General features: G+C 45.9%; 1 protein-coding gene across 1 annotated transcript in view; it reads right to left on the bottom strand.

Annotated features, from left to right (window-relative positions):
- The window catches only part of ndst2a (N-deacetylase/N-sulfotransferase (heparan glucosaminyl) 2a), a 30,459-nt gene that overhangs the window by 4,630 nt on the left and 9,062 nt on the right, over window positions 1–16,767 (bottom strand). The window contains exons 2-9 of the mRNA XM_080542564.1: window positions 16,290–16,377; window positions 15,220–15,374; window positions 12,563–12,748; window positions 8,849–8,977; window positions 7,128–7,310; window positions 6,901–6,997; window positions 6,640–6,763; window positions 5,585–5,759 (exon numbers count right to left, since the gene is read on the bottom strand). Of these exons, the coding sequence (XP_080398690.1) occupies window positions 5,585–5,759; window positions 6,640–6,763; window positions 6,901–6,997; window positions 7,128–7,310; window positions 8,849–8,977; window positions 12,563–12,748; window positions 15,220–15,374; window positions 16,290–16,377 (1,137 nt within the window). The remainder of the gene's footprint in view (window positions 1–5,584; window positions 5,760–6,639; window positions 6,764–6,900; window positions 6,998–7,127; window positions 7,311–8,848; window positions 8,978–12,562; window positions 12,749–15,219; window positions 15,375–16,289; window positions 16,378–16,767) is intronic.

Here is a 16,767-nt window from a genome sequence, read left to right as displayed (position 1 = left end):
AATTCCCTGCTATAAGTCAAGCAAGACAAGTCGAGTCATTGCTCAGGTCAAGCGAGTCACAAGTCAAGTCATCCAAAATTCTGATGATGTACCCCAGTTTCCACATTTCAATCAGTTAAGAGACAGTGGTCATGAAAAGTTGGGTTTTATTTTCAACATTGTTTGCAGCCTGATTACACCTTATAAATCGTACTGATATTTGACATTTTGTGGCAATCAATAACACGCCTTCTAAATGAACAACAATAATAGTGTATAAACTAAAAACATTTATATATATATATTACATAAATAAATAAAAATATATACATATATATACGTATAGCCTAAAATATAAACATTACTGACATTACTAAACAGTACATCAAACTTTTCAAGTATAATGGTTTTAGTATGCCACTAAATAACTGCTGACATTACTAAACATGACATCAAACCATGAAAATGTATTAAAACTATTCAAGTATAATGACTTTTGTCAAACATGAACTGACTATAGGACATGCTAGTGTCACGATCCAACTATGTTCTGTCAGCTCAGTGGGTTATGGTGATTGGCTACCCAGGGTACTTGGGGGAGTGGCTTGCTGGGTGGCGGGTGTCATGAATGGTGCTGATTTCCCACCTGAAAAAAATAAATGAAAAAAAGAGAAGACAGAGTGTGGGGTGAAGGTGAAGGAGACGCCATACCAGAGAGACGCATTATGAACCTCTGCGGATGGTTACCATAGAAACTGTTATTCCATTGGGACTGTGACCTACTACCTCATCTTGTCTGGTAGTAAGGGCATTTTACCAGATATTTGACCAATCTGCGAAGTAAATCGTTACCAAGAAATTTCTTCACCAATGTGTTTCTAAAGGTGTGTAATAACATGTCCTAAAAGGTTGAAATTCAACTCCTGTGGGAAACCTCATAAAAAACTGCTCAAAGTTGGGTACCGATAACCGATTTTCGAAAATTCGAAAATGCTTAAATTGGACTTGAGTAACTTTTGAGGGGTCAAACTAGGCATTTTTCATGATTCTGAGTTGATTGCAAGCATGTATTTGTCACCAAGAGCACATCCTGGATGGGGGGTGTTTTGACAAGGCAATCCGTGCCCACCTCCTCATTGATGCAGCCATCTATCAGCACATCATGAAACATGCCTTCACTGAGGAGGAGCTTGGTGAAATGAGGACCTTAATGGAGAAGGTGGCTGATGGTAAGATGGGAGCCCGACACACAGATCCAGTAGTGGCACTGTTTGAACATAGGTTTGAAGAAAACTTCAAAAGACTCGCTGAAGGAGGAAGAACGCCTACACTCTGGGTGCAGTACCACCACATGGTAGATGTGATCAAGACCTTCATCCGAAGTGAGCGGCTTGCAGACCACAAGGGGCACCTGTCCTGCATTGCTACCAGGATGCTGGACATCTTTGCAGCTGCGGGCCATCATCAATATGCCAAAGGTGCACGGCTGTACTGTCAACTTATGAAGGAACTTGAAACGTTGCCTGCTTACAAAGAGACCATAGAAAGTTTCACTGCCCATGGAAACCATGTTGTCCGTTACTCCAGCCATGATTGGTCTGGCACCTGGTGTGACATCTGTATTGAGCAGACATTAATGAAGGCAGCCAAATCAGAAGGTGGACTGAGCAGAGGGAGGATGAGAAACAGTGATTCTGGCCACAAGTGCTGGGTGCTCACCCTCAGTCACTTCTCCAATGTCAACCAGTGCATGGAGGAAGATGTCAAGGAACATGCTCCACCCCACAGAGGCCTTGCCAAAACACAGATGAAGCGAGATGCTGAAGCAGTTGAACTTGCCCTCCAATGGTTTGAGGAGAACAACCCATTCGACCATGATCGAGACAAGGAGATGTTTGTATCTTTCTCTACAGGATTCACAAGCACAGGAGATGACCCAGTCAATGCTGAGAGAGCAGCTGAAGTAGGGAGAGAGATGCAGATTAAGCTGGATGGACAGTCAGTGACATCGACCATGGAGGTGAAGTCAAAGGTACAAGCCCTGTCATCACTCAGAAAGATTCCCAAGATCAACGAGAAGAAGATTCACCTTGACTCACTCAAGTTGTTCAACCGACTGATCATTTTTGCCCAACGGGATATGACAGTTGAGACAAGCTTGGAGTATGAGCTGACTCCCGTCCCATTGTCCCTTTTCAGTAACAAAGATCAGAAAATGAACAAGGCGAACAAGGCAGGCTTTTCCAAGACTAGCCTGAAGGAGTTAACTGATCCACTTGAACTCACTAACCAACCCTGCTCCACTTTGGTGGTTGATGGCGGGTGGCTTCTCTACATGGTGACGTGGGAACAAGGTCAGACTCGGCAGGAGATTGGCAACAGTTACCTAAGCTACGTGCAGTGTCTTGGCCGTAACTCTCAAAGGATCATTGTGGTCTTTGATGGCTATAACAGATCGCCAAAAGATCATGACCACATCCGACGTACCAAGAAGTCATGCTGTGACCTCCAGATTCGACCGGATATGATACACTGGACACCAAGAGCGAAGTTCTTGGACAACACTCATAACAAGAGTGAGCTCATTCACCTCCTCTCTTCAACATTCAGAAAAATTCACATCACCGTGGAGCAGAGTGACAATGATGCTGACACTTCGATTGTGAGAGAGGCATTGGCTGCTGCTACAGATGGCTTTGTTGAGGTCAGTAACATTGGTGTAGGTATTTTACTTGCATTAGCTATGACTACTTTAAAAGAAGAGTTTTGACTATTTTTATATATTTTCACATAGTTGAACATGCATTGCATATCTTCTTCTATTTTCAGTTGCGGGCAGAAGACGCAGACGTGCTGGCAATGCTGGTGCACCATAGCTCAAGCACCAACCACCCACTCTTCTTAACCACATCGAAGGGCTCTTATGATGTCAAGAGGATCCGAGAAGCTCTCTCAGATAGAAAGAGACGCTACCTGCTCTTTTGTCACGCCTTCACTGGGTGTGATACGGTTTCTGCTATCGCTGGCCATGGGAAAACAACTCTGTTTGACAGGTAATAATAATAATATTATATCATAATGAAATATTTGTATATTGAAATATCTGAAACAAACCTTGAAGTGCATTCTTTTACAGGTTTTGTGCAGGGGACATCGACGAACATATGGACATCTTCCTTGACATACACGCTACCAAGGATGCAGTGATTCAGGCTGGTACTAGGATCTTCCAGTACATTCACCATGGGCCAGGTACTACTCTGGGTGCAATTCGATGCAACATGTTCTCGGGAAAGGCAGTGGCTGGGCTGATCAAACCAGAAACTCTACCTCCAACAGAGGGTGCAGCTGCACAGCATTCTCTCCGTGCCTACCTACAGACCCGGGACTGGATCCTTCTACAGAGCATGTCTCTGGACCCCAGTGACTATGGATGGACATTAGGTGTTCATGGTTATGAGCCAGTTCCAACCTTAGACCCCATGGCTCCCGACGAGCTACTCCAGTTCACAAGCTGCAATTGTAATGGAGATTGCAGCAACCGGCGATGCAGCTGCAAGAAAAATGCTGTCAAGTGCATCTCAGCATGTGGAGTTTGTAAAGGCATTACATGCAAGAATGGTATTCATGATGTTGTTGAAGAAGACTCAGACATTGACTCCTGAAGCATTTGACCTATGGTGGATCAGTATTTGCTCTGAGTATTATGCAGCTAATTTAAATAAATGTATATGTAAATGGGAAGGGGCGTGGCAGTTTCTCTACCAGGAAGTGGTCTTGGTGACAATTAAATGCTTGCAATCAACTCAGAATCATGAACAATGCCTAGTTTGACCCCTCAAAAGCTAAAAAAAAAAGTCAAATTTAAGCATTTTCGAATTTTCGAAAATCGGTTATCGGTACCCCAACTTTGAGCAGTTTTTTTATGAGGTTTCCCACAGGAGTTGAATTTCAACCTTTTAGTACATGTTATTACACACCTTTAGAAACACATTGGTGAAGAAATGTTTTGGTAACGATTTACTTCGCAGATTTTCATATGTTTCCCTTACTATGGGTATGCATCGTTGTTATATGTTACATGTCGCAACTGAACTAAAGGGGATACCTTGCCCTACCAAACGTTAGGGCTATCCCCAAGCAAGGAGACAACGAGACCGGAGCACACCAAGACTGAAGGTAAGCCTCTCCCCTGACACTACTATAGCCGGTACCGTCATGCAGCGACCTGAGCTGACCTATAAACCTGTGTCCCTGTGTGTTAACCAGCAGTTTTGATTATCAATGTGCATGCAGAGCTGTTGGGTCGTGAGACTATTCATCCTATCTTGTCCTGTCCATATCCACACTAGCTAGCGGCAAGCTGGTAGCGATCTTGCTGCCTAGCAACATAAGGTGAATAGCCACTTACAATGCGTTGCATTTGCAGAAAATGTGATGCTCAAAGACGTTATAATGCTGTTACAATGGACCGTACATATGCAAGTCTTACAATACGCTATGAAGGCATCATGACGGATTTCTTTAAGCAAAGTGTTAACGATATGTCTTCTCTCTAGAATGCATAATCGATTGGACTAACATAGCTTAAACTTAACGTTACCTTTAACTTAACGTTAACTTAACGTTACCTTTCTAGCTAACGTTTGACCAGCCAATAAGTTAGCGAAAAAGACACATTCACGTACCTTTCTTTGTGGGTTTTGTCGTGACGGATGAAGTTGGATGCTGTCGTGGTTGTGTCACTGAGTTTTGAGATGCAGATCTTCATACCGCTGTTCTCTTCTTACTACTGTCAATGTCATCGACAACATCATCCTTGAATCCAAATGTCATTATTTTTGGTCTAGCCTCCTCTATGATAGCTGCCTCGTCCGTTGGCCTCTACTGGTTTGCTTACTCCAGTAGGTTGCCAGGTAACAGGTAATGCGCATTGCACTATAAATCAACCAATCATGTTTCAAAATAAAATATAACTTCTGAATATCCCGAAAATGCTAATACTTAATTTAAAAAAGCAAAGTCCTTTCGGGTGATCTGTCTCAAGTCTAAGTCAAGTCTCAAGTCATGCATACCAAGTCAAAGTCAAGTCAAGTCTTTGATCAATGTTAGTCAACCAAGTCTCAAGTCCTCAAATTTGCGACTCGAGTCAAGTCATGTGACTCAAGTCCCCCATCTACGGCTGTAAACACCTGTACACTAACTTTCACTTCTTAAAATTACTTTTGAAAATAATGAATGAAAATAATCCTACATTTCAATGTCAGTTTAATTGGTTAATAATGCTGTAAGCTAAAACTCCCAAATGGTACATGGTACGCCGCCGGTACTCCCGCCATGGACTCTTTGGCTGCGTTCGTAAATTCGCTCAGAGCGCCGGAGCGCACACTGGGTTCAACGTCATTAAAGGGACCGAATAATTTGATTGGATGAGAGGCATTCCGTGAGTGCTGATCAGATTTCCAGAGCGAATTTACAAACACAGCCATGAATGTTCATTCTACTCATTCTATCTGTATGGTCAGGGTTAGCCTGTGTCATTCTCATTCCCATGACCTTCATGGATAACCATCATAAACCAGTTGAGTATGAAGCTGGTCTCTACCTGGTACCAGGAGTGGGCCCGGTCCGCTGGGTTGATGAGCACGGCCAGGACCTTGGCCCGGGGCAGCAGGGCGCCAGCCCTCTTAGGCGCCAGCTCCGTGTCAAAGTAGTTGGCACTTTTCTCAAACATGAAGTCTGTGCTGACATTCGACGGGAAGGGGAAGAAGTCCATGTACCTGAGGAGAGGAGAGTAGGGGTGGGGTTAGGAGAGGGGGAGGTTAGGGGAGAGAGGAGAGGAGAGGGGAGGGGAGGGGTGAGGAGAGGAGAGTAGGGGTGGGGTTAGGAGAGGGGGAGGTTAGGGGAGAGAGGAGAGGAGAGGGGAGGGGAGGGGTGAGGAGAGGAGAGTAGGGGTGGGGTTAGGAGAGGGGGAGGTTAGGGGAGAGAGTAGAGGAGAGGGGAGGGGAGGGGTGAGGGGAAGGGAGAGGAGGGGTGAGGAGAGGGACCCAATCACTAATTGGCTTTATACTGAGGCAAGGCAAGTCGATGGGACTACAGTCGTTCGGTGAGAGAGCACCTGCATGTAGAGTGTCACCTGCATAGTTGTGGTAGGCAATTTTGTTCTTTTTTATGCTGTGTCCCAATGGAAGCATGTAGATATTGAATAAGGGGGCCACGGATTGATCCTTGGGGAACCCCACGTAATTTTAATTTGGTCAGACACAAAGTTGCCAATGGAGACATAATAGCTTCTGTCCTGTAGGTAGGATCTAAACCAGTTTAAGACCGTGCCTGAAAGTCCTACCCAGGTTTTTAGTCTAACTATTAGAATGTCATGGTCTACAGTGTCAAAGGCAGCACTAAGATCTAGTAGTACCAAAAGGGCCAAGCAAAAGCAGATACGCGTATATACCACATTCCATCTTCTCCCCTGTTCTTCATTTCCTTGTTCTAATGGCTGCACCATATGGACAAAATATAATATTGCGAAAAGGTTGTTAGACGTTGCGATAGCAAGTGACAAACACAATATTTCCACTTGAAAACAGTAAGTGAATACACGTGTTCAAGTCCAGAGACTTTATGGACAGTGGTTGGGGGGGGGGGGCGCTGGCTCACCAGTCAATGCCACTGTCGTAGTTGGGCCCGCTGAAGAACTGGATCTCCTCGAAGGTGCTGGGGCTCGGGAAGCTACTGGTGATGGCGGGGTGGAGGCTGAGGAACGAGTGCAGGGCGGTGGTGCCTGGCAGGATAGACGGGAACAACACGGTTAGACTGGAAGCTCAACTCTATAAACAGCACCAGGGACGTGCATCTCAGTTGTGTGTGTGTGTGTGTGTGTGTGTGTGTGTGTGTGTGTGTGTGTGTGTCCGTTCTTACCGGTTTTCTGTGGGCCTATGACCAGGAACCTCGGCAGCCTATCGCAGGTCTTCTCTTTAGACCAGATGTCTTTGTGCCTCTTGTCGTGACATGGGTTCTGGGGAGGGCAGACAGACAGACAGGCAGGTTATTATTTCATTGCGAAACAAAAACCAAAGAACAATCATAGAAACTAGCTAAGCTAAGAAACTATCAAGGATTGGCATTGATGAGTGCAGTTCCCTAACCTGCCACAAGGGGTCTCTCTCCTCAGGGAAAATCTGGAAGTATTTCTCTGCCAGCTGCATGGGGGGCAGCGTCTGCAGGCGCAGGTTGGTCCAACACTGGACGAACTTCACCAGAGACTCAAAGGTGTAGAGGCCCAGCCGGTCGTTCCCGTAGTTTGACAGGTGAGTCATGAAGATGCTGATCTGGAGGGAGGACAGGACCATATAAGGACATATCCAGGACCATATAAGGACGTATACAGGACCATAAGGACGTACATACAGGACCATATACAGGACCATATAAGGACGTATACAGGACTATACAGGACAATATAAGGACATATACAGGACCATGAGCAGTAGCATATCCAGGACATTTTTTTCTTTTTATTGGACAGAGATAGTTAGATAGACAGGAAAGTAAGGAGAAGAGGTCATGTCAGCAGGGCATGGGCCGGATTTGAACCCATGCCTACATGGGCATATGTGTGCACTGTAGACCGCGGTGCTAGACCACTGGACCACCCTAGGCCACTATCCAGGAAATTTTGACTGGGGTGGCCAAGATGGGACACAGAGCTAGTGTGGGGTGGACATGGCATAGCGAAGCTTAATAAATTGCAGGTGATCAAAATGTGTAAATACAAATTGCTTTGCATTGCTTCAACCTATGCACAGATAAATCATTATTCAATTCCAAAACTCATGTTAGCCTCCATTTTAATATTCATATTCACGGTCAGGATGATGTTTCTTTCAGCCCACCCCACAAAACACTTACAGGAACCCAATCCCCAACCCCAGATACGAGCCGGAAATTCAATAGTTCACAGTTCACACCAAAGACACGAACGCAGAATTCACAACAAAGTCTCGTCCTGGAGTTACAAATAGGGATGTCCCGATCCCACTTTTTCACTACCGATACCGATACCGATACCTGGGCTTCGGGTATCGGCGATACCGATACCGATCCGATATTTGTACACATTTTTTGACCCCTGAATAATAACAAATACCTCCCCAGTATATAGTCCACACCAACAACAGTTAAATTAAAGACTGCCAGCCTTTATTAAAGCAACAAATGCGACGTGTTGTGGATTGGAACTACGGATCATAAGCTTTCAAATGATGTGTCATACATTGAAATCCGAAAAAATATGAAGTTAGAGTCATTTGAATGTTGTTAGACGTCAGGCACATATAGGGTTAACCTCTTTGTAATGAAACCGGAAGCACACAGCGCTATGCGCATTTTAAGCGCATATATGACTCGCGTGAAGCATTTCTGCGACTCGCGTGAAGCATTTCTGCGACACGCGTTTCTTTTCACTGTTTTCATTCCCTCATCGCTTATACACATAAGTTTGACTTGACAGTAGGATCGGATCGGAGCCTTTTTTTTTCTGGTGCGATCCCCGATCCAGCATTCAGGACCAATATCGGGTCGATATCCGATATCAGTATCGGATCGGGACATCCCTAGTTACAATAATGGAGAATGTTAGGGCTACCGTTGACATCAGGATCGGACACACCCTGAGGTTTTTCCTGAGGTCATTTAAAGGGACCACAGCTACAGTAATAGTCCAGTAGATAAGATCGGACCAGTTTTGGACCAGTGAGCATGAAAACTGGCCGGAATGCAGAGTTAGTCATGCTGAACTAAACCTCATCTAGTGCTAAATGAGCCTGGCTTCAGGAGCTTATCTAGAGCGTCTCCCCGGCGCCCTCACCGGGTTGAGCAGGACGGTGAGGAACAGCTCTCCACCGCGGATGCTCTTGTCCAGCTCTTTGGATCCTCCTGGGTACTCGTTATAGAAGATAGTGTGGGTGAACAGGCCGCATGTCTGCCTGGGTAGCACCTGGTAGAGAGAGAGGGAGGGAGAGAGAGAGAGAGAGAAAAAAAAATTGGTCAAAATGAAATATAGGAGTCAATCAAAGTAAGCAAAACCGATACTAACCTTGTAGTCTGTGTCTTTTTTTTTTACATACCTGTATAACAACACATAAACATGCACGAAAATAAAAACAAGCAGGTATGAAGGCCCCGACTCTTCTCCATATCCATCCCTCCCTATCCATCTTGTTTGGCTGCTGTGTCAACGGGGGGAGACTAGCAACATTTTCCCCCTCAAGTCTCAATTACGACCGTAACGGATTTATTCATTTCTGTTCCAACTGATAATCCCACTGAGGTGATGTTTCTAGGTGATGTTTCTAGTGGCGCTTTTCCATTGACCGGCTCGGCTCGGCACGGCACGCTTTTGAAAAGTTCCATATAGGAATCGTTCTCCACTATACAGGAACGACCCGGGACTGTAGGAGGAGTTACGTGTCATAAGATTCCCCCCGCTATACAGATCAGCGGGGGGAAATACGATAAGAATTATGTCAAAATGCAGCACTATCGTGCACAGATCAGCCTTACAACATGTAACGTTAAGTGCCTGTTACTTGCCGCTTTCAGTTCTAGTAGACTAGTTTAGATCTCGCAACCAGGGAAATGCCGACGTGTTAAAGCCCCGATTCTATTTTTATTTCTCCTGACACGTTGAGCACTGTGCTTTTTTTTGTTGGTGAACTACCGTAATAAGCCTAAAAAAGTTCAACTGTTCAAAAAGTGCAACTTCTCTGCTTTCAGAAGCTGTTTGAATTTTTTAGATTGGGCATATAGTTCATGAATTACGATAGTTTGAAGGAACGCTGTAAAATCCTGTCTGCGCCGACAGCTCCGGTTTCGGAGCAAGACGCGAATCTATCGGCATTAGTCAAATACATGCTCACATCCAGTCATCCGCTCACTGCTCTCCATCAAAAATGGCACATGCATCAATAATATTACATAATAACAACTGTTCTGATTAGATTGCTTAGATTGTTTAATACATCAACGGGGGGGAAAGCGAGATGAACTCGCGAGTATCATGCTTCCTCCATTGAACGGAAAGTCCTATCTATTCCATTCAAAGTGTTTTAGCCTTCCCCCTTTCCACTGGTAATAAGGAATTGGCAAGAATAGATCGATATAAATAGATCAACATAATGCAGCACTATCATGCACAGATCAGCCTTAAAACATGTAACGTTAGATATATAACGGAGCGATGTATTTCTACGGAAAGGCTGACTCACGCGGGGCTCATACAATCTCCGCGTTTGTTATAGATACGAGTGCTCCGGTGTCTTGCTGGTAGTCAAATATATTTATTTATATATACAGAATATGGATGTTATGTGCAGGGGTGCACATAACTTTTTGGGGCCAGTGCTCAGAGGAGCACCTAGGGATGCTGCTTGGTGCTCCCCGAGCTCGCGAGTCACGACCCGTCCCACAGGATGGATAAAAAAGGGATGCATGGATAACTTATATTAGCAAAACGACATTTATTCATAAATAAAGATGAACGAACAAATGATTGTGTGCAAAACAAAAGAAACAAATGCAAAATCAAATGACTGCTCTTTAAGCATGAAAGTCTGTCAGACTCCTTTAAACACAATGAAATCAACTGACATCTCTTTAAGCACTGCTCTGTTCTGTAAACACTGAAATCAACTTTTCAACAAAAAGTTACAGCCTAAGCATTTATTTATGCTACAAGCTTAATCATCATCATCATCATCATCATCATCACTGCTCTCTTGACTGCTGTTAATACTGTCCTCAATTTCAACCATGGTAGAGGATGTTGTAGGCTATCACTTTAAATAGCTCATTATTTTGATTGTGAAACAAAGTCTTTTTTTTTTCTTTTTCTAATAGAATTCCCAACCATATTCCCTGGGTCAGGGGTCTAGGTGCGATAATGAAGCTGTAAAACAAACGTCTGAACGTTTAAAAGCTTCAGAGAAAAGAAACCTTGGTGTTGTTTTTCCTTTTAGCGACGAGTCGTTCGGGACTGAATGTTCACGTGGCGGCGAGATAACCATGCGATACGCGATACGCGGAATGAAAGTACGAGTTACGATACTTTCCGAATGTTTTCGTGAGGGGAGTCGCCGTGGTCGCCGTCGGTCGACTGTTGTGATGGCTTGCAGTGATGCAGTTGGATTTTGAGGAAGTAAATTCCTCTCCCAGCGCTCCCAGCTGTTGGTGCGCCAGAGCGCGTTCATGCCGCTGATCTGCCGCGCAGCATGCATTTTGGCGACGCATGCGCACTGGCGCACCAGTTATGTGCACCCCTGGTTATGTGCCTGTTACCTGCCGCTTTCAGTTCTAGTAGTTTAGATCTCGCAACCAGGGAAACGCCGACATGTGTTAAAGGGAGCAAGACGCGAATCTACCGGCATTTGACTGCCGCTGGACTGAGGAACAGCATAGGCACAGGACATCGCCATAATAGCGATTTTTTTGTTATGCTTGTTGTAAATAAAAGTTCTATGATGCATTGAAATGACATTAAACTAAGATAATACGATGGTTATCATAATTTTTCTAATCTTTATTAATAAGTTATTACAGAAACAGTAAGTGACATTTTCCGAGAGCGAAATCTGTTGTATTTAAAGATGGCGGTTAGCGAAAAAAATCTATGAACATGGGATGACGATTTCCATTGACCAATCATTGGTGTGCAGCGTCACACGTCACACGCAGCCTGGCAAAAAAGTACCTTTGGTACCTTTCGCTACCCATCCCGAACAAGAACTAAAACCGGCACGGGTACGAGAAATGGCACGGGTACTTTTGGCAGTGGAGAAAGGCTAAAGACCAGGGCCGACCCGGGTCGACCCTGTAGTGGAAAAGCGCCATAGGTGATGTTTCTAGGTGATGTTTCTAGGTGATGTTTTGAGGTGATGTTTGAGGTGATGTTTCTAGGTGATGTTTCTAGGCGATGTTTCTAGGTGATGTTTTGAGGTGATGTTTTGAGGTGATGTTTTGAGGTGATGTTTTGAGGTGATGTTTCTAGGTGATGTTTCTAGGTGATGTTTTGAGGTGATGTTTCTAGGTGATGTTTCGAGGTGATGTTTCGGGGTGATGTTTCTAGGTGATGTTTTGAGGTGATGTTTCTAGGTGATGTTTCGAGGTGATGTTTCGGGGTGATGTTTCTAGGTGATGTTTCTAGGTGATGTTTTGAGGTGATGTTTCGGGGTGATGTTTTGAGGTGATGTTTTGAGGTGATGTTTCTAGGTGATGTTTTGAGGTGATGTTTCTAGGTGATGTTTCGAGGTGATGTTTCTAGGTGATGTTTCTAGGTGACGTTTCTAGGCGATGTTTCTAGGCGATGTTTCTAGGTGACGTTTCGAGGTGATGTTTCTAGGTGATGTTTCTAGGTGATGTTTCTAGGTGACGTTTCTAGGCGATGTTTCTAGGCGATGTTTCTAGGTGACGTTTCGAGGTGATGTTTCTAGGCGATGTTTTTAGGTGATGTTTCTAGGTGATGTTACTAGGCGATGTTTCTAGGTGATGTTTCGAGGTGATGTTTTTAGGCGAGGACGGTTCTGACCTGGATGCCTCCGTGTATGAACCCCCTGCGGTAGCGCGCGGGCCTCAGGTGGGGGTACTCCTCCGTGCTGGTCACCCTGATGCCCCACACGGACTTCCAGGCCTCGTACAGCTGGCTGTGGACGGGGTACACTCCAGAGTGGTGGGGGGCCACCGCGTAGCCCATGTCTGTGGGAATCCCGTGCTCCTGGAGAGAGGAGAGAGAGACGGAAAAGGATTACGTCAATCGAGACGACACGACATTTCTCTGAGACGACATTTCAATTTGGGGTAATCTTTAATAGCATTAACACAATGTGACAGACATAATTGAACTAAGAATGGGATTAGATAGTCAGAAGTATGGATGTTACACTAGTCAGGGTTCCCACCCCTTTTGAAACATCAAATTCAAGCACCTTTCAAAGACTTTCAAGACTCAATTCCCTCAAATCAAGGACCCAGTTTGAGACAGATCTAGATGAGAATTGATATAATAGGAACTATCCGCTCACAGACAACAATTAAAAAGAGAGGCTTGAATGTGTGAACACTAGATGGTCTCTTGCCTTCTCTACCACAGCACAGCGAAACAATATATTGTGAAATATGTGTAAAGTTAAGCAATACAGAGACTTATTTACTAGTTGACGAGCTAAGTAAAGAAAACATTTATATATATATATTTATTTATTTTTAGAGAGAGAGAGAGGGGAATTCAAGCACTTTCAATGACCCATGTCTATTTTCAAAAACATTTATGACCTTCTTTTCCTCAAATTCACAAACTTTCAAGGATTTCAAGGACCCGTGGGAACCCTGACTAGTGTGTACGTGTGCGCGGGGGGGGCAAGGAACGTCTCACGATGTCCAAAGTTTCACCGTCGCCAGTAGCAGCTCTGCAGTCAGAGCCACAGAGACACGCAGCCAAGTAGGGAAGCCGCAAGCCTGAGAGCCGCGCCAGTCCCGCCACGCACACGACGTGAGTTCACAGTTCACACAGGCGCCCGGTGTGTTCGAGGCCTAAGGCCGCGTGGGGTCTCTGACAGCGGTGAATGCTCGGTGCCCTGACTGGTATTGGGCCCGTTGTAGATTAGACACTATGTGCAGTGAATGGTAATCGACCAAGGTGTTCAGATGGTGATGGTATGCCTCTGCTGAGGAGAGGCTGTTTTCAGGCTCATTAGGCCGTGATGAAGGTCCCCCCCCCCCTCCACACCCCCCCAGACCAGTCTGCTCAGAGCCACCGTCCGTCACTGTCAGCTGCATGGCAGCAGGGACTGCCGAGAGGGGACAGCGCTGGTTAGTATTCGCAGCACGTGTGCGCGCACACGCACACGCACACACACATACACACACACACTTACTCTCAGAGCCCAGGAGCCTGGCTCCCAATGCTACTGCATAACCAGTGCAGCCCGGGGGTATCTTTAGCCATAGAGTCTCTGGGAGCTGTGTCACTGTCGTTAACTAGTGGGCCTTATTTCACTCCCACCTGGCGGGTGGCCAAGATACCAGACTACCAACCTACAAGGTGGAGAGAGAGAGAGAGAGAGAGTCTGAGAGAGAGAGAGAGTCTGAGAGAGAGACAGAGAGAGAGAGAGAGTCTGAGAGAGAGAGAGAGTCTGAGAGAGAGATAGAGTCTGAGAGAGAGAGAGAGAGAGTCTGTGAGAGAGAGAGAGAGAGAGAGATGGGCCCAGGCAGATACACCAGCGAGTCCATCAGAAATGTAATCAAACAAGGAAAAATGTGTATCTACGCAACATCCAGGAATACAATTGCCATTCTCCATCTGGATAGACAGGCCGTTAGCCACTAGCCACTCGATGTACAAAGACAGGGCTGGCAGTAGGAGCTCCGCAGTCAGAGCCGCAGACGACACACAGCCAAGTAGGGAAGCAGCAAGCGTGAGAGACGCCGCAGTTCCGCCACGCACACGCAAGGCATCTGATGTCCTTCCTATTGGATGATAACTGACTAGGGTATAGAAGCTGTCCTTCCTATTGGATGATAACTGACTCTAGGGTATAGAAGCAGCCCTTCCTATTGGAGGATAACTGACTCTAGGGTATAGAAGCCTTCCTATTGGAGGTTGAACAATTTCTCTGCTCTTCAATTCAATAAACCTATTGACTGGTCATACATTAATAAACCTATTGATAGGTCATACATTAATAAACCTATTGACTGGTCATACATTAATAAACCTATTGACTGATCATACATTAATAAACCTATTGACTGATCATACATTAATAAACCTATTGATAGGTCATACATTAATAAACCTATTGATAGGTCATACATGAAAAAAATCCCAGCCTCTGGTCATATGGATATTGCACCTGCTCATATTGAGATATCAATAGTACCGTAATACAATATATTCTGCAGCACCTATTCAACAGTAACACTTAGCATCCACAGTGTATAGTATAACAACAATAATAATAATAATAATAATAGTAATGTTTTATTTGCCATGCAATCAACTTGTCAGTCAGTTGTTGGAATTTGGTATTTTTTCCTCTAGCCACAGGTCGGCACCCTTGGAGCAATTAGGGGTTAGGTGCCTTGCTCGAGGGCGCATGCAGCTCCCTCCTGAGGCGGGGCTCGAACCAGCGACCTCCCGATTGCTAGTGGCCCTCCCTGACCTCTGACCTCTGGGCTTTCTCTCACCTGGGCAAACAGCATGTTGAGCCTCATCTGCTCGGCCAGCACGCTGACGTTGTGGAACAGGTGGGGCTGCATGTGGCTCCACATGTGGGGGAACCACCAGAACTCCTGCCTGTGTCTCAGCAGCATGTCGTCTCCCCGGTCCTCCTCGTCTGTGCCTGGGGGGGTGGGGGAGGTGGAGGAGGAGGGGTGGAGGAGGCGGAGGAGGAGGGGTGGGGGAGGTGGAGGAGGAGGGGTGGAGGAGGCAGAGGAGGAGGGGTAGGGGGGGCAGAGGAGGAGGGGTGGGGGAGGTAGAGGTGGAGGTGGAGGAGGCAGAGGTGGAGGGGTGGAGGAGGTGTAGGGGGAGGTGGAGGGGTGGAGGAGGCAGAGGAGGAGGGGTAGAGGAGGTAGAGGAGGAGGGGTGGAGGAGGCAGAGGAGGAGGGGTAGGGGGGGCAGAGTGGAGGGGTGGAGGAGGCAGTGGAGGGGTGGAGGAGATGGAGGAGGCAGAGTGGAGGGGTGGAGGAGGCAGAGTGGAGGGGTGGAGGAGGCAGAGGGGGAGGGGTGGAGGAGGCAGAGGAGGAGGGGTGGGGGATCAGAATTGACTTCTAAAGATGGCTACCATTATCGGTGCGTTCCAGAACTGATCTGTTCATGACAGCCACTTTAGGGTGTTCTCTGTGGCAGGGGGTTTATTATTATTATTTTCCTTTACAGAATCAGTGACTAAGATATTATGATACAGCGTGTACACCACAAAAGTATGTGGACACCTGGCTTTGTGCATGGGGACATCGTCATGCTGAAACAGGAAATGGCCTTCCCCGGACTGTTGGCAAAAAGTGGGAAGTGTAGGGTTCTCTAGAACGCCACTGTTTGCATCCTATGACAGTGTCACGTGGAACGTCACTGAGCTCGTCAGTACGAGCTAGCCTACTGCTAGCGTTGGTCTGTGGAGACTGCATGGCAGTAACGCTTGATTTTATGGGCCTGTTAGAAATGGGTGTGGCTGAAATAGCCGGACCCACTCATTAGAAGGGGTGTCCACATACTTTTATCTATGTAGTGTCGACGACGACGCGCTCTCATACGGTACCTGTGTGATAGAACTTTCCGGAGAAGCCCAGGTTGAAGGTGAAGTTGGGGACCAGCGTTCGCAGCTTGTTCTGGGTGTTGAGCAAGGCCTGGAAAAACACAGAGAAAAAAAACACAGTCGGTCGGTCGGTTTTCAAACTGAAATTCCCATTGGATGTGGGAAAACAAAAACAAGCTAAACGACTGACTTCATTATTTAAATCGTCCCAAAAATTCTCTCATTCATATCGATAACATCCCATGAACTCCTATGTTGCATTAAAAAACAAAAGATGTTGGATGGTCATTTCCTTATTAGCCACTAGAGGGTGCTGGGACACAACGAGAGGCGCCACAACAAGTCATTCTGACAGAACCGGAAGAGACAAGAGGGCGATGGAGCAGAAAACAATCCATCTACAATGTACATCAACGCAGAGTCGATTTCGCAGATGTTCCGATTAATACAGACTTGTAACGGGACTGCGAACCGAAAAAAT

This window comes from Nansenia antarctica, assembly GCF_963989245.1.
Source record: "Nansenia antarctica genome assembly, chromosome: 1".
Taxonomy (NCBI): Eukaryota; Metazoa; Chordata; class Actinopteri; order Argentiniformes; family Microstomatidae; genus Nansenia; species Nansenia antarctica.
This window is presented reverse-complemented; position numbering and strand designations above follow the sequence as displayed.